This window comes from Nycticebus coucang, chromosome 13, assembly GCF_027406575.1.
Source record: "Nycticebus coucang isolate mNycCou1 chromosome 13, mNycCou1.pri, whole genome shotgun sequence".
Lineage (NCBI taxonomy): Eukaryota > Metazoa > Chordata > Mammalia > Primates > Lorisidae > Nycticebus > Nycticebus coucang.
Genome location: NC_069792.1, coordinates 84,254,213 through 84,280,800, shown reverse-complemented (window position 1 = coordinate 84,280,800; position 26,588 = coordinate 84,254,213). Strand labels below are relative to the sequence as shown.

Sequence of the window (26,588 nt, the reverse complement as noted above, 5' to 3'; positions counted from 1 at the left end):
TCCTTCAAAACATCTCTCCCTTCATGCTTTTAGGAGCAGAATTCCCTCCTCTGCCCTGGCTTGGCCAGTTATCCAGAGCCTATTTCCCCACTCTCCTTCCAGTGAGGTTGGCACGTCTAGGTTTTGGTGATTAACGGGCTACGAACGGAAAGTGACAAGTTTCTGTTTCTTGACTTTAAAACTGAAGTTGCTTGCCTTCCATGCTTCCCAAGGGCTGGAATGTAGAAGTGGGCTTGTGGGGTACCTTTACCCATGAGTATCAGGATAATTGAAGCAGCCAGCTCTAACCCAGAGATGGAAGGCCCCTGCTGGGGACCGCAGGGCCACCTGCTATCCTGGGTCCCTGGATGGCTGAGTGGACCACTGCCTGATGGCCAGCCCTGGACTGTTGCCTGAGATAGAAATAAACCTCTGTCTGGTTTAAGATACTGCATTCTGAGGTTTTCTTTGTTCCCAAAGAAAGTACTGTACATTATTCCAACAACCATAATACTCTTAAAATAATTGCTTTTCTCTCTGAGTTTTTAACTCATGTTAAAAACTTTCTCCCTATGGGTGGGGAGAACGGCCCAGCCAGGTCCAGCCCCATACCTTCTTAATCCATCCATCCAAACAGAGAAAATGAGCTTGTTTCGCTCAGCATCCAGCTATTAGGAAGAAGCTCAGTTGGCCTGGCTTTGATCATGTACCTGGGCCAGGCTCAGGCCATGCGCTGGTGCAGGTGCTGTCAGAAGTCCTGGGAGAAACTCATGGAATGAGGCGGGCATTTCCCATAGAGAAGAGGCTGCATTTACCAGAGCAGCAGGTAAGGGACATGTAATAGGCAAGACTGGTAGGCTTCCATAATAACTGCTTAGTATCTGCACGACCTTGGGCTTATTACAAAACCTCACTAAACCTCAGTTTTCTCATCTGCCAATGGGGGCAACTGTTTCATGTGGTTATAAAGATAAAGTAAGAATACGTTTGTAAATTATGCAGTATAAAGCCTAACCCACAGTAAGGACTCAATTTAAAAAAAGCTATTTTTTTTTTTTTTTTATTGTTGGGGAGCTATTTTTTTTTTTTTTTAGAGACAGAGTCTCACTATGTCGCCCTTGGTAGAGTGCTGTGGTATCACAGCTCGCAGCAACCTCAAACTCTTGGGCTTAAGTGATTCTCTTTCCTCAGCCTCCCAAGTAGCTGGGATAACAGGTGCCTACTGTAATTATTTTTATTTTTGAATAGCCATCTACCTTCAACTAATTCTGTAAGAATTAGGGGGGATTTTAGAGATGAGGCACAGCTATGGAGAATCTATGGCCCTGCCCTCGGCTTGAGAGAGCTGACAAGCTGAGCAAACAGACCCAAGGGTGTGTGGTGGGGGCTCTGCACAGAGGTGGGCACGTGCCACAGGAGCCCACAGGACAGGGCATGGGGGCCATCTAGAGAAGGCCAATCTCTTCTGAATCACTCATTTTGCCAGTATTTCCTATATTTTGGGAAGTGGGGGGAGGGAGGTCTTTCCCCTTATCTGCAGAATGAACACATGCTTAGTTTAGATAAACTGGCCAAGTTTGTAGGTTCCTGTAAAAATGAATGAGACTAGAGATCTCCTAAGTGAGGTGTGAGGACCAGCAGAGCCTGTTAGCCACGCACATTCTCAGCTTCTTCCAGATTTACCGCATCACTTTACATTAGCTCTCCTAGTGATTCCAGGGCCGGCTCACGGTTCAGAACTGCTGGTCTGGACACATGTCAAGTACAAACAGCGAGGGACACTTTAAACCTCACCTTGACAGAGACATGTAAAAGCTACCTTCTCAGAGAAATGGCAGTGTCCCAGCTACCAGTCAGCTGCAGCCTGGGGGAGAGGAGTGACTTAGCTCAGGTCACCCAGGGGTGAGCAGGGACACTGAGGATCTTCTGATTCCCACTCCAGTGCTCTTCCCGGAGAACGGAGGGCCTGTAACTTCCCCCTCTGTGTCAAAGTGCTATGACAAAGATTCCCACGTTAACATCTACATCCTGGTTTTAAGTCCAGCTTGCAATATCAGACTTCTCCAAAATGGACGATGATAAATGTGGCTCTATAGATTTGAGACGGGCGGTGGCTGCCCTGGAACCCTCCTGTGAGCCCCTGGGGGCCAGACAGCAATAAAGAACAAGAAGCAGAGGAAAAGGTTAGAAAAATGTTTAGTCTCTGCTTTATTGAGTTACAACAAATGAGCAACAAGTTAGAAAAATTGGTTTTATTCAAACTCCCTAGCATTTAATTTGTGCAGTGTATTCAAATGGGGGCAGTGGGGGAGGAGGAAAGGGATTGCAAACATAATTCGTATTGCAACATTTTACACCAGGCGTGTCTGTTTTCCTTCTTTAAAAGTTAGAACTTAAAAAAAAAAAAAGTGCACTCAGGTATCTAAAATTGGCCCAAAACAAACACACACACAAACAAAAAATCAATTCATGGTGAGGCTGCAGGCTGAAATCTTGTCAAATACCCCACCTAGTAAAGGCAGTTAAGAAGAGAAAGGAAAACCAGAGCGGTTTAACTTTGTACCATCTAGATAGGAACATCTTTTTTGTGTTGTTTTAATTTCACAAAAGTCATGATATTGCTACCAAATGTGGGAGCCCTTTCTGCAGTTACTTAAAAAGGTGCTTAAAGAGGCCAGCCACCTGCTGCCCAGTTCTCCGGGTGCCAGACCCACATTTGGCCTTGCCCGTGCATGGATCCCTCAAGGCAGCTGCAAGAAGAACTGGAAACAGATTTGATCCAGAAGCTCTGCCCTCTGTAAACTCTCTCCAAGTCAAGACAGAGGCTTGGATCTCAGCCTTTTCTGCCCGGAAATCTCCTAAATTTCAGACTATCTTTAAAAATAAATTCTCCCTACTTAGAATCCAGTAGATATCATGGCACTAATTCTAACACTTCCTCCCGCAAATTAATAAAATAAAAAGAAAAAAAAAGAAAGAGAAAAAAGAGAAAAGTGATATGGTTAGCCCTCCCTCCTGGGAAAAACCTTATAATGGTAGTGCTGGAAAAGGAAGTTGCCCTCGATTAAAAAGGTAACAAAATTCCCACATTATACAAATTGGTTCCAGTATAGCAAGAGGGGAGGGCCGGGCAGAGGAGCAAACTATTTACAAGGACCCATTGCAAACGCAGTAGTAGGACTTTGGCACTATGAACTATTCCCACCGGTCTTCTGGGGGTGGGGTTCTGGCACCCGCCAGGCACCCGCGAGCTAAGTAATTCCACTTGGAGTCACTGTCCAGGGTGGCCCACAGCAGGGAGCGACCATCTCTTCTTCCTTCAAAGTCAGAGCTTCTCCTTTATCTCCACAGCGGTTCTGAGGAAGACACCAAAGCAGAGAGAAGATGTCTGTGAGATGACCTTCATTCCCTGGGGGTGGAGGTGGGGGTGGCTCTGTGGGGGGACCCCTCCCAAAGCCATCCCAGGGCTAGGAGGAGAGATAAATGCCCTTCAAGTGTGGGGCCTGTTTCAAAGACTGCATTTCCTCAGCAGTCTGACATTGTGAGAAGAGCTGGGCCTTTGAGAACTTTCTGGGCCAGTGAAGATGGTGGCCTATGACTCTTCATCACAAGACCCTTTTGTTATTCCTAGAGAGACAGCCAGTCACAGTGGCTCCTGGAGGGCCCCGGAGTTGGACAAAGCTGGATTTGAGTCCTGAGTTCTCCACCTAGTGGCTGTGGGGCTGCAACCACATGACTTAATCTCCAGAGCTCAATTTTTGTGTCTATGAATCAGGAATGACAAGAGCGTCCACCTTATAAAATCGCTGTGAAGAGGCCAGGAACACTGGTCCACACCTGTAATCCTAGCACTTGGGGAGGTCGAGGCCAGGGGATTGCTTGGGCTCAGGAGTTGGAGACCAGCCTGAGCAAGAGCTGAGACCCCATCTCTATAAAACTATCTGGGCATTGTGACAGGTGCCCGTAGTCCCAGCTACTGGGGAGGCTTAGGCAAGAGGATCGCTTGAGCCCAAGACTTTGAGGTGCTATGACACCATGGCACTCTACCCAGGGTGATAAAGTGAGACTGTCTCAAAAAAAAAAAATTGCTGTGAGGATTCAATTTCATCCATTGATACTTACAGCAGCATCTGGAACAGTGCCTGGCGCATGGCAAGTATTGTATATGTTAACACTTTCACTGTTCTTCTTAGATGGAGCCTTTCCCAAACATGGTAAGGGTGTATAACAGAATAAGATGAGACACTGTGGATATATTTTTATTTAATGTGTATGTCATCTCATTTTGGAGTTAAGAAAACTGAACACAGAGAGGCTAAACAAGTTACCTAAGGTCACACAGCTAGTTAGTGGAGAGCCAGGATTCAAACCCAGGAAGTCTCTAAAGTCTGTGCTTTTAACAAATGGTATTTGTTAACAATTGGTAGGGAGAAATGTTTAATTCTCATACACTTGGAATAATGGAAATAGTCCCAGGACCTTGTTATGGGTTGCTTGATGTCCACCCAACATTTATATCTACTGAAGTCCTAAGCTGTAGGACTTTAGACCCTACGCACAGATAATCATGTGAAATCAAGTTACAGTGAGGCGATTAGGGTGGACCCTAATCCAGTATGAGTACTTCCTTCCTTATAAAAAGGGGACATTTGGACAGAGAGACACACATGCATGGAGGGAGAGGCGAAGAGACACACACAGGGAGGGGCCATGTGAAGACAGCGGCAGGGACAGGGGCATCCCCAAGCCAAGGAATGCCAAGGATCACCCGCAGTAGAAACCAGGACGGTGGCATGAGCCCGACTCTCCCGCACAGCCCTCAGAAGGTGCCCTCATGGCCAGCACCAGACTTCCAGCCTTGACGACTGTGAGAGAACATGTTTCTGTTGTTATAGTCGCCCAGTCTGTGGTCTAGAAACTAACACAGATTGCTCTACCTTCATCTTCTCCAAACCTGGAGCCACCTGGTGCCAGGAGAGGGCACCTTAGCTTCAAGGGTAGGGACCCCCAGTGGGGACCACGTGCCTTGCTGCTGACCCTGGGCAGAGCCACATGAACCTCCTGGTGGGCACAGCAGACCATGGCCAGCCTCTTGTGCTTCCCCCGGGGAACAGGCTTTTCCCTGGCAAATGGGGCTGACTTCCACTGGCTTTGACGGGGAACCTGCCCTGGCTGGATGTCCACCTGCACAGTCCTCCAGGCCTGAGGAAACAAAGCCCTGGGCGAGTAGGCAGCTACAGTTCTTCCTTCTCCCAAACCGGCTGGAGAGCACCAGGTGAGCCCAGAACCTCCAGGCAGGTGGGAGGAGCTGTGGAAGGTCAGCTGCCCATCCTCCTGGAGCCTCACCTCCCCCGTGCAGAGCTGCCCGCAGGGTTGCAGATGAGGGCGGGAAGCACACAGGCCCTGGCCCATGCTAGGGACTCGGGAAATAATTTCTTCACTTTTCCTGAGGAAGGACAGGTGTTTGGGCCCCAGGTGTCAGGAGCTCACCGTGTGTGTAAGCATACCCATTTTCTTTCTCTCTGGTATCAAGTCACTGACCCTGCCTCTTAAAGTGACTGGCAAAAACTTTCTTTTTAGATAATCCTCAAGATGAAGTAGTTCTCCATCAGGCAATGAGCCGGATGTCTGTGTAATTCACAAACATGCATAATCCTCCAACCGCACATACTCATAAAAAATGCTGACCGAGGCCCTTAAAATACACATGACTGTGAAACCAAAAGGGTGACCCAGACAAAGGGAGACAAAGCCAATTTTGTTTTGCTTTTATTATTTGGCTTTTGCAGAGAACCCAGATGTGTGTGGGTGGCTCCAGCCTCTGGGAGTGCCCTGAGAACCACTTGGACTTTAATTCTCCGTGGCCTTGTTCAAGGTGTGCAGCAGTGGGCAGGACTCGGCTGTGGGAGCTGGTGCACCCTCCAAGTGAGGCTGGGAAGGTGCTGGACACAGAGGGTAGGGCCCTCTCCCTTCTCCAGGGCTGTCCTGGCCCCAGCCCAGGATCTAGTCGTGTCGAAAGTGAGGAAGGGGACACTATGGGCAAGTCTGATCTCTTCTCCAACAGGTCCCTGTCCAGGCACAGCACCTCGGCGTTGCTGACACCCACCAGTGAAGAAGCAGACGTCCTTCCTCAGATGCAGGTGAGACTCAGGCCCCTGAAGACGCCTGGCACGTTGGGTAGAAGCTGCCCTCCTTCCGTGGTCCTGCCTACAGCCCTTCTCTGCCATTAATAGCCACCCTGGGACAAAGCCCAGTTCCCCTTTAGCCCCAGGCCCTGCTCCTCCATCGGGGATCCCCCTGGTCATGCGCCAAGCACTTTCTAATGCTTGGATGTTGTTACATGTGTGGTTTCTCCCTCAGGGTTGCAGCTGAGGCCCTGTCATCCCACCCCCTGGCAGCAGGTCCCAGCTTTAAGACAGGCTGGCCTATGCTCCTGGACACTGTCACCAGGTCTACTAGCTAACTGGTGCTGTGTGGTGGATGAGGCCCATGAGGACATGGACAGTACCCATCGTGCTCCCTGTAGGGTTTGGCTCACATGGATACTTAAGAAATGTTAATGAAGGAAAATGGGAAGTGAGCTCAGTGCTGTCAGAGCAGTGGCTGTGACACAAAGTTGATGACAAAGTCTAATTTTCAGTGGTTTTGTTGTTTTATGGAGTTTCACCGTTCTTTTTTTTTTTTTGAGTTTCACTGTTCTTTGGGCGATGTGGCTCTTGCTAACTCCCTAGGGTTTCTTCAGTGTCTGAGCAACTGGTCAGAGACAGTCACTATATGCAGGACCCAAATGCCTCATCTCAGAGCCCCTCTTAGTCTGGGAGGAAACCGCAAGGCCGGCAGGCAGGCCCATGTCCTTAGGGCCCTACTGGGACATTTCTACCCAGTAATATCCAGCCTCTTACTGGATATCCCCCCACTGTCCTTTCCTATCTTGGGGACAACCAGAAAGTTAAAAAATACAATCTAATTCTTCAGCAAAATCTGCTTCCCTGTTTCTTTACTCATTGGGGAAACATACACAATTTGAATTCTTTTCCTATGTGACAGCTTTTTGTTTCTATTTCTCTTTAATTTTCCCTGTAGGGCTTTCCCTAAAGCCTTGGGGAACTGGGAGAAATAACACTGTACTCCATGAGGAAGGAAAACAAACACAGAGATAGCGATTTATTATCTCTCCAAACCATTGTTTTTGAGTGGTGTAGCAAGGTTTATTGCTCATTTGCTGAATGCCTATTATCTGCTGAACATTTTATTCCATTGTCATCTGGCTTCTGCTGTTGTCGTGGAGAAACCACTTTCAGTTTAATCGTATTACTATCTCCTCTGTAGGTCATGTCTTTTCCTGTCTGCCTTTCCCCTCTTAGCTCTGGCCTTGTGAGGTATACACGGAATGTACAAAATTGCACATAGTTAATGCCCGCAATGTGCCAAGTTTGGACATATGCATACACTCGTGTTACCTTCGCCACGGGTTAGTAACCAACATCTTCAGCACCTCCAACACTTTTCTTGTGCCCCTTTTTTTTTTGTTGTTGGTGATATGGACACTTAACATGAGATCTACCCACAACACATTTTAAAATACACGAAACCCTGCTATTAACTATAGGCATCATGTTGTACAGCAGATCTCTGGAACTTGCTCATTTTGCAGAACTGTAACTTTATACCCACTGAATGAAAACTCCCCTATTCACTCTCTTTCATTTGCTGGTAAACACCATCCCTATTGTTTACTTCTGTACCCTGTTCCACAATTCTAACCAAGATTTCATTTCTTCTATTGGTGAAGGGGGCCAATTTTAACTAGAATTGAAAAAGGGTAATTATACTGACATGGAGGAGGATTAAGTAACCTCCCAGTGGGTGAGGGAAACTCCATACCAGACACAACCATCCCTACTCCAGGCCTGGGTCAGCTTTGGCACACCCGGCCAAAGCTCTCCTTTCCTGCAGCTGTTTGGCAGCTCCTGGGGGTAGGTGAACCTCCCTCAGGCTGTTGCCTGGGGGCTCAAAGGTGGCAGGTGTGCGGGGGGCCATCTCTCTGCCTGCCCCTTTCCCAGCAATGGATGCTGTCCCGGGGCGTTCAACTGAAGCTGAGCAAATGGATCATATTTTAGACTCATTATGCAGTCTCCTGAAGTGGCTACACGTATGCATGTGGGTTTTCATTCCAGCTCCACCACTTTTGACCTTGATGACCTTGGATGAGTTCCCTTGCTGTGTCTCCTTCGCACCAGCTATAAATGAGTAACGTGGACTCCTGAGAGGTGCTGTTAAGGATTAGATGAGTTAGCACACGTGAAGTGCTTAGCAGTGCCAGGCACAGTAAGTGCTCAGCAAATGTTACCCCTGAGCACCTCCACGCTCCCATCCCTCTGAGATGCAATTAACATCTCCAGTGGCATGAACTCACACAAGTGGGACCTCAACAGAAAAAGTCAACTTGAAAGGCAGGAAGTAGGTCACCAGGTTCCCCACATAGCGAGTGATGGGCAAGTTCAGATTCAGCATCTATCGGGCAGATGCTGATGTTACAGGGCCTTTCATTTATATGATCTCATTAATCCTGGCAACAACAGACAACTCGATTAGTGTTATGAACTGAATACTCCCCCCCGCCCCACATATGCTGAAACTCTGATCCTAATGTGATTGTATTTGGAGATATGGACTTAAGGAGGTAATTAAGCTCTATCTAATAGGACAGGTGTCCTTAGAAGAGGAAGAAACACTGGACTGTGCACACACTGAGGAAAGACCGTGAGTGCACAGTGAGAAGGTGGCCGCCTGCAAGCCAAGGAGTGGGGCGTCACCAGAGGCCAGCACCGGCACCTCCGGCAACTCGACCGGCACCTTCACTTTGAAGTTCTGGCCTCCAGAACTGTGAGAAAATAAATTTATATTAAGTCACTTAGTCTGTGGTATTCTATTATGGCAGCCTTAGCTGACTATTACAGTAAGTATCAAGGTTATAGAAAGAATACAGTAAAATGTATAGATATGCAGAGGGTCTAGAATCTTCCAACATCCTTCACCCTCCATTTACCATGAGGACAGAAAGATCTGAAGGCCTGGACATCCTCATGTTGACTTTCCTTTTGCTCCTTCCTGGAGTAACTCAGATGATGTCAAACTTTCTCTACAGGGTTATACATACAGAACTTCCTTTGTTGGTGACAGAGAGGAGAATAATTAATCATATGCAAATCCACCTAACATTTGGATTTTTTTTTTAAAGACAGAATCTCAACTCCGTCGCCCAGGCTGGAGTGCAGTGACCCAATTACAGCTCACTGCAGCCTTGAACTCTTGAGCTCGAGCGATCCTCCTGCCTCAGCCTCCTGAGTAGCTGGGACTACTGCTGCATCCCCCCTCGCCTGGCTAATTTTTAAAATTTTTTGTAGAAATGGTGTCTCAATTTGTTGCCTGGGCCAGTCTTTAACTCCTGGCCTCAAGTGATCCTCCTGCTTTGGCCTCTCAAAGTGCTGGGGTTATAGGTGTGAGCCACCCTACACAGCCAGTCAGTCTTTTAACCCCTGTACTTTCTATTAATATGATATGTGAACTGAGGCAAGTCATACCCACAATGGCCACTTTTCAGTTCCCCTAATGCATCAAGTTCCCTTTGGTCTCTTAGTATGTAGTTTCTTCTGCCTAAAATGCTCTTTCCCACCTCTCTGCCCAGTCAACTTCTACATGTTGGTTCAAGTCATCCATTACATCTTCAGAGAAGTCTCCTGCAAACCTTAAAAGTCAGGTCAAATCTCCCTATTCTGTACTTTACGGTGCTATATAACTTGCCTTCAAAAAGAATGTCAGCATGCAACTTTCCTTTCTCATTAGACCAAAGGGTCCATGAGGGCAGGGACAAGTTGGGCATACTGCAGACATTGCACCAACTCTTGATGGACAAATCAATCAAGCCACTTACTAGGAATATCTCTGAGTTAGCTGATTTCCCCTCCTTCTGAAAACAGGTGAGCTACAAGCTGCCCAAAGGATAGTGGGAATTCTTAGGGTGAGAAGCTCCAGAATTAAGTAAATGGAAGTGGTATCAGTTAATTTCCCATTAGGCATGAGGGAAAAAGGACTCATGGACAGAAGCATCACCTGGTAAATGGGGGATATAGTCTTCAGTAGATTCTTTCCTTCAGTTTGCCCCCACACACAGAGAGCAAACTGTACCCAACCTTCCCTCCGAGTGCTGTCAATCACTGGTGCTAATGAGTGATGGGGAAGAGGGGGAGAAGTAAATCTCAGGTTTCCCCAAACCAACCACCTCTTAAAATTCTCTGGTTGGTTCTCAATAAACTCTTACTGAACATCTGCTCTGAGTCTGTACTGGGGATTCAGAGATTAATGTGATCTGGTCCCTTGCTTTAAGGGTCTGGTGGGGGAGAGAGACCAGGAAACAGATGAGTAGAGTATTTTCATTCATTCATTCTTCCTTTAACTGTAATATCTGTATTTGGACAGCTAATATGAACAGAGTGTGGGGCATACATATTCTGGATCCTCAATTGTAGCCAGGATGCAACAGTTGGCAGCCTTAAATATTTTAAGCAAGTTGATCCATGGAAAAAAATCTGACATTTCACAAATTTTATACCTCTCTCCCAAAGCCAGCCCCAATCATTGGGAGTTAGAAATTGTCAGAAATTGGGAGGCAGTGAAGGTGGTGGCTGGAGCTTTGGAGCCAGTTTTATATGCTGGCTGCATGAACTCTGGCAAGATCCCTCAGGTTGCTGAGCCTCAGTTTTCTTTGTTTAAGATAAAGGGGAAGAAGGTGGGTTGGTGGGAAGGTCTTAAATCAGATTAGAAATTATAAATCCTACCCCTTCCCCGGTTTCTGTGTGTACAGCTCTTAGGAAGCAGTCCAGATGGGCTTACGGGTGTTTTTATGTCTACGTCTCACCTTTATTAGACTGACATTGAGGCAGCGGCCCAGATCATTGGTTATTTTAGCAAATCTATACAGACTAGCACAGTGCCTGGCTTGAAGAGGGCTCTGTAAAGTTCTTGCTGAATAAATAAGTTGTGGATTAGTGTCCACTCCTACATAGAATCAGGAACTGACCACGGTCTGCCTGGCCTGGGCTGTAGTATCATTGCTGCAGAGGCCACGGCCACAGTGGTTGGGGTCAGGTACTGGCTGGACAGATGAGAGTTGGCTTCTAGCTGGCTGAGGATCCCAGGGCAAGTCACTCATTTCCTCTGGGCCTTAGTTTTTACCCTTTATAAAATGGAGAAAAAGCTATACCCACGCCATAGGGTTGTTATGAAGTTGAAATGACTTAATAGACATGTCTAGAAAAAATGCTGAGCATATAATGTGTACCAACAATGCGAACTCTTACTAGTAGTAGTAATGGGATATTCCATTTGACCAATCATCAAGGCATAGGTTTGCCCATGTCTTGCTTAAGGTGACTCATTGTTAGGATAAAAGCAGGAATTTAATTGTCAGCCTCTTACTAGGACAGATCTCTCAATGGGATAGCTCAAAAATTGTTCACACCCTGAAACTGACTCAAGATAATACTGTGCAAACACTGGGAATGATTCCTAACCTTAGGGCTGAAGTGAGTCCGGACTGAGTCAAAATCTGTCATGAACCTTGCAAAGCTTGAAGCAGAGGGATTGGGTGAAGGAAACGCTGAACCCTCTGGAAGAAATCTAGTCTAAAGCCAGCTCACAGCTGCGTGCTTGCCTGAGTCGCCCCACCCTTCATGTCATATAAAAACTCCTACAGAATCAAAACCATGAATTATTTCAGGATTATTATATGTGCCAAACTGAACTTAACTGTAAGTTCCTAAATAAATATGTGTTTAAATAGGGACATCACTGAATATTTACAAATTGCAAGAGACCTATGTGTTTGGTTTGTGAAAACTCTGAAGTAATTTGGAGAGATTTTTCCCCTCTAAATTAAAAGGGTCTTTTTATTAAAGGGTACCTCTTTCCAGGGTTTAGGAGAACTATTGAGTGCCACCACCTCCATATGATGCACCTCCACGTTATCAGAAAGCTTTAGGGATATCTGATGCCACCAGGTGTTGGACAGATGTCAGCATCTTGTTTGGGAATGTTTTCCAGCTCATGCTTGGGACACTTATCATAAGTAAAGATAAAATGAGCTTCCTGAATGTTTCTAGTTCTTTGGAGACACAGCTAGTTCCAACATCTCTGAATTGTCGGATGTTAATCCAAACTGCAAAAACCCTAGGTATTCCTCCCACCCCAGGAGGGGGGATGACAAGCAATGGGAAATTTCCGGCAGCAGTAAAGAAGCAGAGATGGTGGCAGGAAGAATGATGGCCCTGGAGTCAGACTGAGGGCATGTGAGTAGGTTCCTTGGTTTGTGAGTCTCAGTTTCTGGGTTTATAAACATATAAAGACGCTTACTCCTCTAGATCTAAGTCAGGCCATGCATGGTCAGCGTCTGCTACTCAGGAGGCCCTTGCTCTACCCTTCCATCCTTCCTCCCCTCCTCCCCAGAGCTTCTCTTCACTCCTTCACTTCAAGGAGGGAGATATGGTAAGAATGCAGGAAAGCAGCCAGGAGGAGGGAGAAGCGAGGTGTCCAGGCGAGTGGTGGCTGTGCTATGGTGACCTTGGTACAATTCTAGCCGTCTCCTCTGCCCGGCCCTCCCCTCTGGGCTGCCCTCACCTGCTACCCTGGAGCACCTCCTCCTGCAAGTGGGAGGAGAAAGAAAACCTGAGGGCATTCTGGGATGGCTCCTCATTAAAGCACTCTTTTAATAGCTGAACTGGCTAAGACAAGGTTTCTAGAGGATTTCATTTATTTGCCGGCTGCCTCATTTTATTACTGAATAAATGAATTCATGAGCGACATGGCCAAAGTAGTCTGAGTTCATTACAACAGAGCTATGGTAATTTCCAGGGCTCCCTTTGGGACCTTATCAATCATTTTGGAGGTTTTTACCTTTATTTCATCATTTTTAAAAGCTGACTGGGGAGGCCCCTTCCACTGTCTTTTAAGCGTCCTCTGGAGATGCCCACCTGGGCAAATGGTGCATCTCTCTCCCTGAGACAGGTGCCCTTGTAATATTTCCACCAAGGTGGACCCTTCTCCCCTGCGCCCCCCAACCCCAAGCACTGCCCTCCCTTCTAAAGTCAGCATGGGGCAAGCGCCTGGTTCAGGCCTCACTTTGCGCTGACCTCTCCTGAAGCAGAAACTCCAAGGGCTTCAGTGGCATGTCCCATTATGCGGATGACATGGCCATTAGTAACCATGGTAACCTCCCTCCCCCCACCCAGCTTTTGTGGCTCCACAGGCCTGATTTATACCAGTCTCTCCCGGATGTAAGGGGTGACGGAGACCCAACCATAGTGGCCCCTTTCTTAAGCTGTGACAAGGCAAATACCAAGCATTTTCAAAGCCTTTGAGATTAATAGAAACAACCTTAAATCTCCGAGATAGCAAACTTGAATACTTCCTCTACAGAGTCCAAAAAAAGAAAAAAAAAACAAAGAAAAGGGGAAAAACACATGCTTTTAGTATTTGTTTTGTTACAGTAGCAAACACAAAACACACAGAGGTGGGATGTGTTTGTTGTTCAGAACAGTCACAAGCAGACTTTAGAATGCACAGGCCCAAACAGAACACAGCTGTGGGGCTGTCCCCCTTCGCACAGCCTTGCAAATAAGGATGAGATTTACCAGTCCCTATTTTTATTTCCTTTTTCAAAGGTCTTAAAAAAAATAACCCACCCACCACAAAAAATGAGTAAGTATGTGAGGTAATGTTTAGATGAATTAGCTCAAGGGAGCCCTTCCACGAGATCTACGTATTGCAAAACATCACGCTGTATGGATACTTACTTGCCAATTAAAAAAAAAAGAACCCACCATCCATGTCAACATCTCTGTGCCCTACAATCTTATATTAACCCTGGAAATAAAAGGAAAGAAAGCCTGCCTTCTCCCCTGCTACAGGCGGGTGGGGGTGGCGGGGGTGGGGGTGGGGAAACAGGTGGAATTACCTGTCTAGGGCTGGCTGGCCTCGGCAGCGGCACTGTCAGAGTCCGAGTCGGCCAGTTCTGCTGCGCCTTCTGCTGCGGTCTGACTCCAGCTGTCCGACCTGTCTGAGTTGGCATCCTCCTCTCCCACGGTCACCTCCACATAATCCACCACACCCGACTCGCCGTTCTCGTCGCTGCCCTGGCCATCCCGGCTGCTGCCCTCTGACCTGTCCGAGGTGGCCTCCGAGGGCTTTGCTGGCAAACAGTCTTTTGCCTGCTCGCTGGCCACTTTTACCCTGGGCACCAGCTTCTCCAAGTCCTCTTCGCAGAGCTTTTTGGGGTCCATGTGACATTGCTGAACCACCTCGCCTCCGTTCTTTGGGCTCTCGGCTACAGGTTTTGTTGCTTTCCTTGACAGAGCATTGCGGCCGGGGTCTTCTGCCGGGTGCTGTTGCTGGTACTGCTCCATCCACTTTAAGTTTCCAGTTTTTAGCAAACATCTGTTCTCCTTGAACCAACGCACAATCTCAGTTCGGACCAGGCCGGTCTTGGCCGCTAGCTGGTCGTACTCCTGGGGGGTAGGCCACTGGGTTCTTGCAAACGTGCTCCTCAGGAGATGAACCTGCTGTTGACTTTTTGAAATTGCTGGTGAAGGGCTGGGCAGAGCACTGGTTAACTGGGCACCGGAGAGCTGGTCAAGTCGAGACAGAGCACCATTGGGGGCCACCGCATCCTGGCTCTTTTTGCCAGACCCCATGGAATCCAAGACAGCTTGTTCCATGCTGTCCCGAAGCTTCCGCCTCTCCGAGAACCAGGAGTCAATCTCTCTCCTGCTCAGCTTGGTCTCCACCCTTAGCCGATCCATTTCTGCCTGTGTAGGAAAGGAGCTTTTCAAAAAGCTGTCTTCCAGGATTTTAACCTGACCCTGTGTTTTCTCTTTGAACTTCTGCGGGGCAAAGTCTGGGTACGCATGGTATGTACGACCGTGTCTGGAGGCCGCGATGGCCAACTGGTCTTTGGCAAGGGATTCGCTGGTGATGTGGACGATGCCCCTTTGACACCGATACCGGTGGTCACTGAACCACTTCTTGATCTCACTCCTGGCAAGGCCGGTGACCTCGATGAGCCGGTAGACCTCAGCATCATCAGGGAACTGACTCTGGAGGAAGCTGGCCTTGAGATGCGCTATCTGCTCCTTTGTCTTCTTGCGGTCGCTGGTTGGGGGAAGTGGGGGGTTGGCCACTGTGGGTGGGGGCTCTGGCACCTGAGCGATGTGAGGGCGCTTGGGTTCGGGGGCAGCTTGGGGAATCACCAAAGGCCTCTTCTGGCCGTGGTTCGTCATTCCTGCTACAGCAAGTGTGATGGGGGAGCAAGAGACGGTTGTGGACCCGCTAGTCACCTGAGTCAGCACCAGACTAGTCTGACCAAGGATCTGGCATGGGAGAGCTGTCTGCAGGATGGGCTGGGTCATCTTCGTGGGGGCCAACTGGGCAGGCAGCACAGTGATTGTGGGGGGTACCGACTGGATGGTGCCATTAAACATCTTCTTCCGGGCCTCCTCCACCTCTTCTGGGGACCAGCTGATGCCGTGCTTTAAGCGCTGGGTAGCAAACCAGATTCTGATGTGTTCCTCCGGGTGTTTGGAGGCAGCTGTCAGCCAGGACAACTCCGCCTGGGTCGGGTAAGGGAACTTGTTGAAGGAGTTGATCATGGTAGCGTTTGTATCCAGGGCAGAGTTGTATTTGGTAGTATTTAGTGGGACAGGGACTTTAGGGACAAGGTTGATATTTGGTGGCAGCTGTACAGAAGGCATGACGTGTCCTAATGTGTCTTGGAGGAGCTCCACGCCGCCGAGTCTCGAGAGGATCTCAGCTGTGTCTGTCACCAGGCGGGCAGTCCCTTCCACGTGATTCTCTGGGGTGACCTCCTCGGGCTTCTTGGGTACCTTCTTGGCATCCGCTTTTGGTTTCCCTGGCTTCATGATGGGGGTTTTACTCACGGAGATCCCAGGATCACTGTCACTGCTTGCAGGACCGCTGGCGGTGATGGACACAACATGGTTGGTGGCTTCAATGGACTGTTCTAAGACAGTTTGATTATTACGTTTGATTAACTTCAGCTTGAAGTTGGTCTCCCCGGGATGGAACTTGGAGTTGTGGTCAGACAAGGAGTCGTACTTTTTGGTTGTGAAGTTACATTCAGCACACACATAAAGGGGGTTGAGAATCACGTTGGGATGCTGCATGTCAACATGCTCCGTGAACTCATTCAGGTTTTGCGTGGAGTAGGGGCAGTATTTGCATTCATAACCTCCTTGGAGTTTTTTGGACTGGCTTTCCCCTGTAGATTTCACCTCTATCACTTCACTTTCTTTGGAAGAGTTTTCAGGATCTGCTGCCCAACTGTCCTTGGCCACGTCAGCCTGTGACGTGCCCATTCCTTTTTCTTTGGCCCTGTCTACCTCCTCGGGCACATCTTGTTCCACTACTTGTGATGTCCGCACCATGCATGGAGTTGTGGATTTTCGTTTGCTAGCCATGCTGCCTGTCTGTGTACAATGGCTTATTTTTGGAGGGGGGAAAGAAGGGGGCAGTGAAATTCTTGGAACAAATAAGATAAAAGACTTTTGGCTTTATTCTCCCTCAAATGGCTTTGGCTTCCCTTGAATGCTGAAGTCCACTGTTCGAGTTTCCAGAGTAATTTCAGCACAGAAAATTGCAACCACACCAATTGCTAAACACACCAGGTAGCATCGTATCTGTGGATAAGAACAAAGACAGGGTCAGCATCTTTTCACAAAAGAAACGTGCATTTCTTTCTGAGTTACTCCCATGATCCATCCCACCTGGCACCTAAATCCAATACTTATGTAGGCACAGATGTGTGAAAGCGGGTGCTTCTGACCATGAAAAGTCACAAACTTGGGCGGCGCCTGTGGCTCAGTCGGTAGGGCGCCGGCCCCATATACCGAGGGTGGCGGGTTCAGGCCCGGCCCCGGCCAAACTGCAACCAAAAAAATAGCCGGGCGTTGTGGCAGGCGCCTGTGGTCCCAGCTGCTCCGGAGGCTGAGGCAAGAGAATCGCCTAAGCCCAGGAGTTGGAGGTTGCTGTGAGCTGTGTGACGCCACGGCACTCTACCGAGGGCCATAAAGTGAGACTCTGTCTCTACAAAAAAAAAAAAAAAAGAAAAGTCACAAACTTCTCCCTTCTTGGGGAAGGAAATGAAAATAGGTCCCAAGCAAGCAAACAAGGACGAGGGTCACCATTTCACGTTTAGAGACAAAGGGATACAGAACAGGTCCACAGGTGCTAAAATCTTCTGAAGTGGTAGAGGGGATGGTGCCAGGCTTGCAAGCTGCTTTTATTTATGGTACATCAGAAGCAAGACGCTTCCCTGGGGCTGGCAAGTGAAATTTAAATGGGCATCAGAAAATGGATATGAACATTTTGCTTCTCATCATGAAAGCAAAATCACTTTCAAAAATCCAGAAAATGCAAAAATATATCAAGGAGATAAAAGGAAAACCCCAATCACCTTTCATATTGCAGTTTCACAGTTCTTTCATTTTCTTGAATAGTTCCTTGTTTCCATATATATTGAGCAAAAGGACTTTAAAAATGGCTGCATGTTAGTTCACTGAGGAACGAGACCATATATAACATATTTAGCAACTGGACTTTTGCTGGACACTTATTTCCAGTTTTTGGCTCACAAAATGGCAATGAACACCTTTAGTCCTTAGTTTGGGTAACTACTATTGGATGGATGCCTAGAAATGGCTCTTGACCCATATAGCCAAGTTTTGGCCTCTTCTTGCCTTCCCCTGGGCTGGCTGCACAACCCTGCCTACATAAAGTGTTACTGTTAAAAAGCCTTGCCGATGAGATAAGGAAAAATTGTTTCAATATGCTTTTCTTGATTGCTAATAAGGTTGAACTGTTTTAGAAAGAATTTCTTGTCATTTATATTCTTTTGTGAATTGTCTGTTTATGCCACTGATATAGCAGTGGTCAGTGGTTTTATTATTTGCAAAAGTTTCTCTCTACATAAATAATATTAATGCCTGACTATGTTTGCTGCAAAAATTTTCCAGTCTATCGTTTACCTTTTTTGTCTTGAATATGTTATAAATTAATGTTTAACATACAGAAATTCCAATTTTTAGATAACTAATTTATCATTCTTCCTCCCAAGGCTTCTTTCATAGACATTTTATATTTAGAAAGTGATCCTTGGCGGCGCCTGTGGCTCAGTGGGTAGGGTGCCGGCACCATCTATTGAGGGTGGCAGGTTTGAACCCAGCCCCCAGCCAGCTAAAACAGCAGAGGCAACTGTAACAAAAAATAGATGGGCATTGAGGGTGCTTGTAGTCCCAGCTGCTGGGGAGGCTGAGGCAAGAGAATCACTTAAGCCCAAGAGTTGGAGGTTGCTGTGAGCTATGACGCCACAGCACTCTACCGAGGGCGACACAGTGAGACTTTGTCTCAAAAAAAAAAAAAAAAGAAAGTGATCTCTTATCTTGATAGCTGATGCATGTTAATCTATGCTTTCTTAGGAGTGTTTGAGCTTTAATTTTCAAGAAACCCAAGATGGGTTAAGCTGTTTTTTTCTTGATAATTACCAACCATCTCAGTAACATATGTATTGTGTTATCTTTTTTTTTTTTTTGTAGAGACAGAGTCTCACTTTATGGCCCTCGGTAGAGTGCCATGGCATCACACAGTCACAGCAACCTCCAACTCCTGGGCTTAAGCGATTCTCTTGCCTCAGCCTCCCGAGTAACTGGGACTACAGGCGCCCGCCACAACACCCGGCTATTTTTTTTTTTTGGTTGCAGTTCAGCCGGGGCCGGGTTTGAACCCGCCACCCTTGGTATATGGGGCCGACGCCTTACCGACTGAGCCACAAGCGCCGCCTGTGTTATCTTTTCTTAACCACCTTTATCATACACTAACTTTTTATACTTACTAGGTTGTTTCTGGATTATCTAATCTGTGCGTCTGATTTAGCTATTGAGCCTTGCATTTATGCCTTGCTTCTAAAAATCTTTCAAACATTTACAGCACATTTTAATATCTGTTAGAGTGAGTCCCTCCTCATTACTCTTCTTTTGCAAAACAGTTCTTGGTTATTTTGCTCTTCTTGTAAATCAATTCTCATAAATCAGTATCATCTACAAAATAAAATCCTATTAGAATTGTGATTGAACTGCACTAAACAAATACTAATTTGGAAGTACAGGAACTGTCTGCTTATTAGAAGTAGGTATATTAACAGAGCCCAAACTGAGAAACTGGGCTCACAGGACAGATGACATCCAGGAAGGGCCAAGGAATGGCCATGACCTATTGTTTCTGGCCCCTCCCACTAGCTTAGGTCTGAGTCTCACTGAAGGGAGGGATGAAGGGCAGAAGTGCAGAACTGATTTTCACGAGCAGCTCTATGGGGCCCTGGCATCACACCCACCTGCTAAGTGGGCTCAGGTGACGAACCTGTGCTAGACTCAGAGAGGGGCATTTACCCCCTTGTAAGTCCAGAACCTGGCCCCTTTAAGACTGGAGCAATGGCATTTTCAGGCTGGTCGAATTCATTAGCAGCGAGGGGAGGATCCTTTGCGGGTGGTGAGGAGGGACATGTGCAAACCAGAGCAGGGGCAGCCATGTCCTTCCTTTGCCCATGCCCAAACTGCCGCCTCCAGCCTCCTTCTCCCCACCTAACCTTGGACTCTTGATCTGGCCTCTCACACGTGCTCTGCCTCTCCAGAGGTCATCTCTCTCAGGGGCGCCACGGGGACCAACATGTCGCAGGCCCTGCTTTCTCCCCACCCCAGCATGTCCCAGGCCTTGCTCCCTCTCCCCCTCCCCCACAGTGTCCCAGGCTCTGTCCCCCATCCCCACCCCCCATGCTCCTGTGGCTCTCTGGGGTAGTCACTCCCCTTACCAGTGCCTCTGCCAGAACCTCACCCCAAAGCTCCTGGGTTCTCAGATCTCCATTTACCTGTTCACCTTCCCACAGACAGGCCATCCTCACCACTGCCCCTATGTAAAATAATGCCCCCCCAGCCCCTATTTCCTTATCCACCTTGGCTTTCTTCACTTGTCAATGGCTAATATCATATTTATATATGTCGTGGTAAAGGGAGGAGTGAGTATCTACCTATTTATTGTTTCCAGAACTGCTCTGCCCAACACAGTTGCCACGAGCCACAAGTGGCTCTGAACACTTTAAATTAATTCAAATTAAATACAATTAGAAATTCCGTTTCCTTAGCTGCATAAGCCACATTTCCAGTGCTCAAAAGCCACACGTAGCTGGTGGCTGTGGTGAAAAACAGTACAGGATATTTCTAGCCTTGTGGGAAGTCCTAGCAGACGGCGCTGCTTTAATATAGAAACTCCACAAAGGCGGAAAGTTTGTGCTGTGGTTTCCCCAGAGCCTAGAACAGTACCTGGCCCATGGTATGCTCAGTTTGTTTTCCATAAATACTGTTTAAGTATTAAAGTATCTGCAGGGAGCTTACCTCGTGGGAAGGGCAGCTTATATAGTGATGAGGCGTGGAAAAATCTGTGAATGCTCAGTAGTGCATATGTGTGTATGTGTGTGTACGCATGCGTGTGTGTGTGTGCATGTGCGTGTCTGTGTGTGCTGGGGGATACATGGTAGGGGCGTTCTGAAAGGGAAGGGGGCTCCTAACGTTCTGGAGAGCACTATTGTTTCCCAGAGTATGGCTAACTTCGCATCCACTGGTCAAGGGACTTAGGGCATTTGAGTTACAATTTTCAAAAGACAGAGCAAAAGGAAACTTCCCTGCAGAACAAAGGTGCCAGGCAGGAGTGGACGCAGGGGAGAAAAGACCTTCCTTACCGAAACTTCCCATATTGAGAATTATGCAAATCTCTTGGCAAGTGAGCCCCTCAAATGAGGCGGATGGTGGTAAATGGCTTGGAAGCTTCTCAAGATTCCCCCAAACTGGCTCAATATAAACAAGCATCTTTTAAAACTTATTCGGCAGCCAGGAATCCAAACCAGAGCAGATTAAGAAGGAAAGAGAGAAGGGGGGGGAAGCTCACAGAACATGGGAGTCTTTGAAGAATTCATTTTTCAGCGTCCTGCTGATTGGACAAACAAGAAATGCTGCCTTTGGATGCATGATCCTGGTACAACAAGGGGCTGAGTGTCTGCAGAGCAGCAGCGGGCTGGCACCTGTCACTTGAGCACGTGAACCACCACCTAGGTTAGGACTAGCACCACGAGGCCTGGTCCTTGCTGGCGTGAAGGCTGAAGGTGTTTCAAATGTTTCAGGGTCTGATACAAATAAAAAGATGAGTGTATGAGTAAATAAAGGGCTTGTTAAAAATAAACTCCAACACAGTCCTTTCTGTAGTAGGTGGAGAGTATTCTGACAGACAAGCTGCAAGGGGAGGGGGTCTCACCTGGACCATCTTCCCAGCAGTCTGAGCTGGTCACAGCCACATCCTATGCCAACCTGAAGACGAGCTGTCCCTTGTGTTGCTCCATGCACTGGAGGAAGGCCCAGTGGGGGGAGACTTACGCCAGCCAGCAGACCAGCACCCACCTGGAGCAAGAGCAAGAAGCGTCCTTGCCCTTGGGGGTTGCCCGAGCAAGTCAGAAGCACCTCACTGGAGTTAAGGTCCTGGTGCTCAGAGGGAGAGGAGAGGTGAGACCTTCTCTTCCTTGATAACTCCCAGGTCCGGGAGGCCTGCCCCTCACAGGTAACTGTGACATGCACATGTTACATGAAGAGGAAGCCAAAGCCCCAAGGTACTGTCACCTCCCGTGCGTGTGTGGCAGTGACTCTGTTCTCCTTTTATGCAGCATGGCATTCATTAAATACCTCGAGGGACACCCAACCTGAACGGGAGAGGACAGTGCCTTGGAATCGACACAGACGGTGACAAAGAAGCTATCTCTGGTTGTCTGCGTGGGGCTTTCCACTCACCACAAGGTGCTTCTTCCTTGCTCCCCTCCCTGCTGTGAGCAGTTCAGTCAGGCCCTGGTCTCCCGAGTTTGGGCAGGGGCTGGAGGCCTGTGGACAGCTGGGGGTACAAAGATGAAGAAATTGCAGTTTGGTCTTCAGGAAGCCCCACTAGGGCTGCCAGAACAAAGGACTACGGACTGGGTGGCCTGGGACAAGAGAAATCTATTCTTTCCCAGTTTGGGAGGCTGGAGGTCTGAGATCAAGGTTAGTTTCTTCTGAGGCCTCTCTCCTTGGTGTGGAGGTGGCCGTCTTCCCCCGTGTCCGCACATGGTCTCTGCGTGTCTGTGTCCCATCTCCTCGCCTTATAACTACCCCAGTCAGACTGGATCAGGGCCCACACTAACCCCGTTTCATCTGCTTCGCCTCTTTAAAGACCCTTGTTCCAAATGAGGTCACCTTAAAAAGTATGACTGGTCAGGACTCAACATAATGAATTCTGGGGGGACACAATTTACGCCCTAACAGCTGGGCAAGGCACTGACAGCTGGACACCCCCTGATGGCACAAGAAGTGATTTACTAATGCAGACGGCCAACGCTGATGGAGCACCTGTCAGAGCCAGGTGATGTCCTGGGTGCCAAGGATCTGACGATGGACAAACAGACACCACTGTGTGTGTAGCTCACTGTGGAGAAGAGTCGAGCAAGGAACTGCCTTGGGGTGCAGGGGGGAGACCTGCGATTTTAAGCAGGGTGGTCAGGGACTCCCTCCTTGAGAAGGTAACAGTTGAGCCTGTGGACATTGCAAATTCAAGAAGGAAAAAGGGTTTATGAAATAGAGAAGAGGCTGCATTTAATTTTGTGGGGCAGGGTGGCAGAGGGTAGATAAAGCCTTCACAGGGGCGGCAACTGTCCTCTTCTTAGAAATAAAATGGTAAGAATTACTATTAGTGGAAATCCCCCATACTTCCTTGATGTGTCTTTGTAACAACTTTGCGAAGCAGTTGTGATTAGCCTCAATTTGAAGATGAAAGAACCCAGACCAGAGAGGGAAAGCACCTTGACTAAAGTCACACAGCTAGCTCACAGCAGAGCTAGGATTTGAACGAAGTCTGTCCAAACCCTGGGCTCTTAGAACACCACCACACGGCCTCCTGTGGGTAAGCAGCTGTTCAAAGGTGGCGTGGAGTTCTGCGAGATATGGGAAAGGGAGAGTGACTTCAAAAAAGAGGAATCTAGTTATCCCAGGCAGAGACTATAGCAAGAACAAGTAAGAAAGCAAGGAAACAGCTCAGGGATGACCAGGATTGAGACTACGGGGCAGAAGTTTGAGGGCAGAAGCCGCGAAGGAGGCTGAATAGGTCAGTTTGGGGCTAGATGATAAGTCTGGAAGGCCACCCTAGGAGCTGAAGACTTTGGGGGCAGGGTTCTGGAAACGGAGGCCTCCCAGAGGTAAGTCAGGGGTGGAGTAAGGATGGCAGGAAAAGAGGCACATTAGTGAGGGTGCGAATCCTCACGCCAAGCAAGACTATCGATAATCCTAACCAACCCTAAATTAAACAGCCAAGGCCCAGGCTGCTGAGACACGCTTTTCTCTCCAGCCTCCAAGTTTCCTCTGAAAGTAGATGCTGGGAGCTTTTCACTTTTATCCAGAACTTTCTCCCATTCCGTTTGGCCTTCCTTCTGTACTACAGAGTGGCTGGATGATGGGGGTTTCGATGTGGCAACACTGATTCTCCTTTAATCACTTCCCCAATAACAACAGCAGCTAATGTTCCCCAAAGGCTTAGCATATGCCAAGTGTTAAGTTTCACTTTTCAAAAACCCTATGTGGACATCAAGGCCCAGAGAGGTTAAGGAGCGTGGTCAATATCACACAGCCTAGGTGGTGGAGCTAGGATACAAACCTTGTGTGCAGACACATCACTTGGGGATCTTGTTAAAATGAGAGTCTGATCCAGGGCCTGCAAGTCTGCATTCCCCACACGCTCCCCAGTGAGGGTGCTGCTGCAAGGGTTGCCCACGCTTTGAGCACCAAGGCTCTACATGGCTCCCCAGGCGAGCCCTCTCCCACTGCCACCTCTTATAACTCCTCCCACCCTCATTTCCAGAGACAGGTGCTGGCATTTCCTGACCTTTCCCTGTACGTGGCCTACAGTCCTTGGGGGAGGGAAAAATGGCTCAAACTGCCAGACCTACCCCTGGAAACTCTTCTCAAGGTGGCTGGCTCGCAGCCTTGGCAGTCAGGTTAGGAGGTGTCTCAGCTCTTGGCCTCCCTAGGGAGGCACCTGGGGGAGGTGGGGAGGCTGCCTGCAGAGGCCTCCTGTGGCTCAGGGGCTCCCCACCTGTTGGTGGCCGTGCTCTAAGCGCAGAGAGCTGCTCACTTTCAAGGAATCGCACCTTCTGGCTTTGACAGGGACGCCACTTCTCATTTCAGAGCTTTTCTCTGGGGCTGTCAGGGGAAATAACAGGGCTGCCTCTGAACTTTCAAAGGAAGCATCTTGTCAAGACATCAAAGCCAAAAAGGATGCTTTTAGCTTTGCAGGGTCTTCTGATAGAGCTGCTAACAGATTCCACCTCAGTTCATGGAGAGTAGATCTTTTTGGAGGAGGGGGGACCGGGAGATTGTTCCTTTGTGCTTTAAAATCACAACATTAGCCTTCTGTCCAAGGAATTCTGATGGGTGGGTGTGTTGTGGATGGGGGGAAGAATGGGGTGCTAGAAAGCAGGGATCCTGGGCGGTCAATATCACACAGCCTAGGTGCTCTCCTCATCTCTTTGTCTTAGCCTCCATTTTTCTCATCTGTTAAGTAGGAATTGTTTTTAAAAGGTCTTTGGTGACCCCGAATTAATTCCCCAGTTTTCTGATTTTGCCCTGTCCTACCTTAAATCTAAACTTCAGTTTTGGGGGATGGCCTTATAACGTGACTCCCAAACCTGGAGCCCTTAGTAAAAACACAGATGCCTGCGACCCAGTCCAGATTTACAGTCCAAACATATAGCGGTGGGGCCCCGAAACCTGCATTTCTAATGGGCAGCTGCGGCTGACCACTGCGCAGCCCAGTCTGGTTGCCTCGGCAGTAAGAGGCCATTTGGCTTCTTCTGACCCAGAACTTGTTGGGCTGAAGCCAACCCTGTCCCAGGAAGACGAGGAGACGTTCCTTGCTGCACTCTTCGCTGCAGCTGAATCCGGAAACAGTCCAAGCTTCTTGCCATGTCAGGGAGCGGAATCTTCTTCTCCCCAGGGAAATGACAGAGGATTCAGAGGAGAAGGAAGAAAACAAGAAAACAAGGGAAGAACTGTACAAAATTATGATCCTGAGAAAGAATAGAACACAGGAGGCTGTGTGCTCCATACCCACACACATCTTTAGAAACAGGATCCACAGCAGCAGAGTTGGTGGCTGGGGGACGCGAGCTTAGGAAGCTATTTCCTGTTATCCGCGTTTGCATTTAACTTTCTGTCTTGCTTAGTTGCTCCAATGGATACATTTTTACAAGGAAAAGAAGAGGTTTGCCGATCCAGTTAAGTCGAGGCAGGATGACAGGGCACTAAGATGCTGTTTACACTGCATAATCTTTGTTATGTCCACAGCACTGACCCGCGGCCATCCGTGCCTTTTACAGATGAGGAACCTGAGGCTCAGAGAGGCTCGACGGCTTGCTGGGGAGGGTGGAGCCCAGATAATTCTGGCTCCACATCTGCTGCTCAGTCCCTGTAACACACAGCTGGTGACTGTTGACAATTCCATTTCCTGACGCTAAATCTACAAATTAAATTTCTCACAAATTCTGAGTGGCCTTCCCCTCTGGGGTATTCAGAGAAGTAAGATTTTAATTGAATTGTGATTTTTTTCCAACTTGCGGCTCCTAGAAGTTCTCTTGGTAGGCAGGAGAAAGCTGGTATGTTCCTTTCTAGTTGAAAAAACTTCATGAGTCGCCAGAGGATGAAATGAAGTTTGTGGCTCTTCACGCAGCCCACAGCAAGAACACCAGCTTGCTAAGTGTTCAGAGGACTCTAAGAGGGGTAGGGGTGGTGGCTTCAGACAGAGTAGTCAGTACCCAGGAGCAGAGAAAGCAGCTACAGCTGGGAAGACAGAACTGCTCTGGGCCCACATGAGCCCCAAGCCAGAATTTACTCATTTACCCGGAAACAATGAATTATAAAGCTCAGAAGCTTCCAGCCCTTCAATAGGTGAAGACCTGGCCTCAAGGGGTCTTGCTACCCCTCAGTGCTCACCATTAGTGCCCACCAGGCTGGTACACAGGGTGCAGGCTGGAGCCAGCACCTGCACTTTGAATCCTGGTTCTGTCGCTTACTAGCAGAGGAGCCTGTCTGTCTCTGGCCACAGCCAGAATGCCCACCTCACAGCTCCCAGGACGCCCACCTCACAGCTCCCAGGACGCCCACCACACAGCTCCCAGGACGCCCACCTCACAGCTCCCAGGAGACCCACCTCACAGCTCCCAGCACGCCCACCTCTCAGCTCCCAGGACGCCCACCTCCCAGCTCCCAGGACGCCCACCTCTCAGCTCCCAGGACGCCCACCTCACAGCTCCCAGGACGCCCACCACACAGCTCCCAGGACGCCCACCTCACAGCTCCCAGGAGACCCACCTCACAGCTCCCAGCACGCCCACCTCTCAGCTCCCAGGACGCCCACCTCCCAGCTCCCAGGAC

The 26,588-nt window shown here is 48.5% G+C and overlaps 1 protein-coding gene and 1 long non-coding RNA gene across 5 annotated transcripts in view; one reads left to right on the top strand and one right to left on the bottom strand.

Annotated features, from left to right (window-relative positions):
* Positions 1–2,167: 2,167 nt before the first annotated feature.
* ZHX2 (zinc fingers and homeoboxes 2) overlaps positions 2,168–26,588 on the bottom strand; it is a 170,541-nt gene continuing 146,120 nt past the window's right edge. For all 4 annotated transcript variants that reach the window (XM_053559651.1, XM_053559654.1, XM_053559653.1 and 1 more), the window contains 2 exons: positions 13,991–16,727; positions 2,168–3,335 (listed from right to left, as the gene is read on the bottom strand). In XM_053559651.1, coding sequence (XP_053415626.1) covers positions 13,995–16,508 — 2,514 coding nt within the window. In that variant the 5' untranslated portion in view covers positions 16,509–16,727 and the 3' untranslated portion in view covers positions 2,168–3,335; positions 13,991–13,994. The remainder of the gene's footprint in view (positions 3,336–13,990; positions 16,728–26,588) is intronic.
* LOC128564053 (uncharacterized) lies at positions 3,342–13,961 on the top strand. Its single transcript, XR_008373952.1, has 3 exons — positions 3,342–5,934; positions 6,044–6,119; positions 8,157–13,961. It is a non-coding gene; the product is annotated as an uncharacterized LOC128564053 (long non-coding RNA).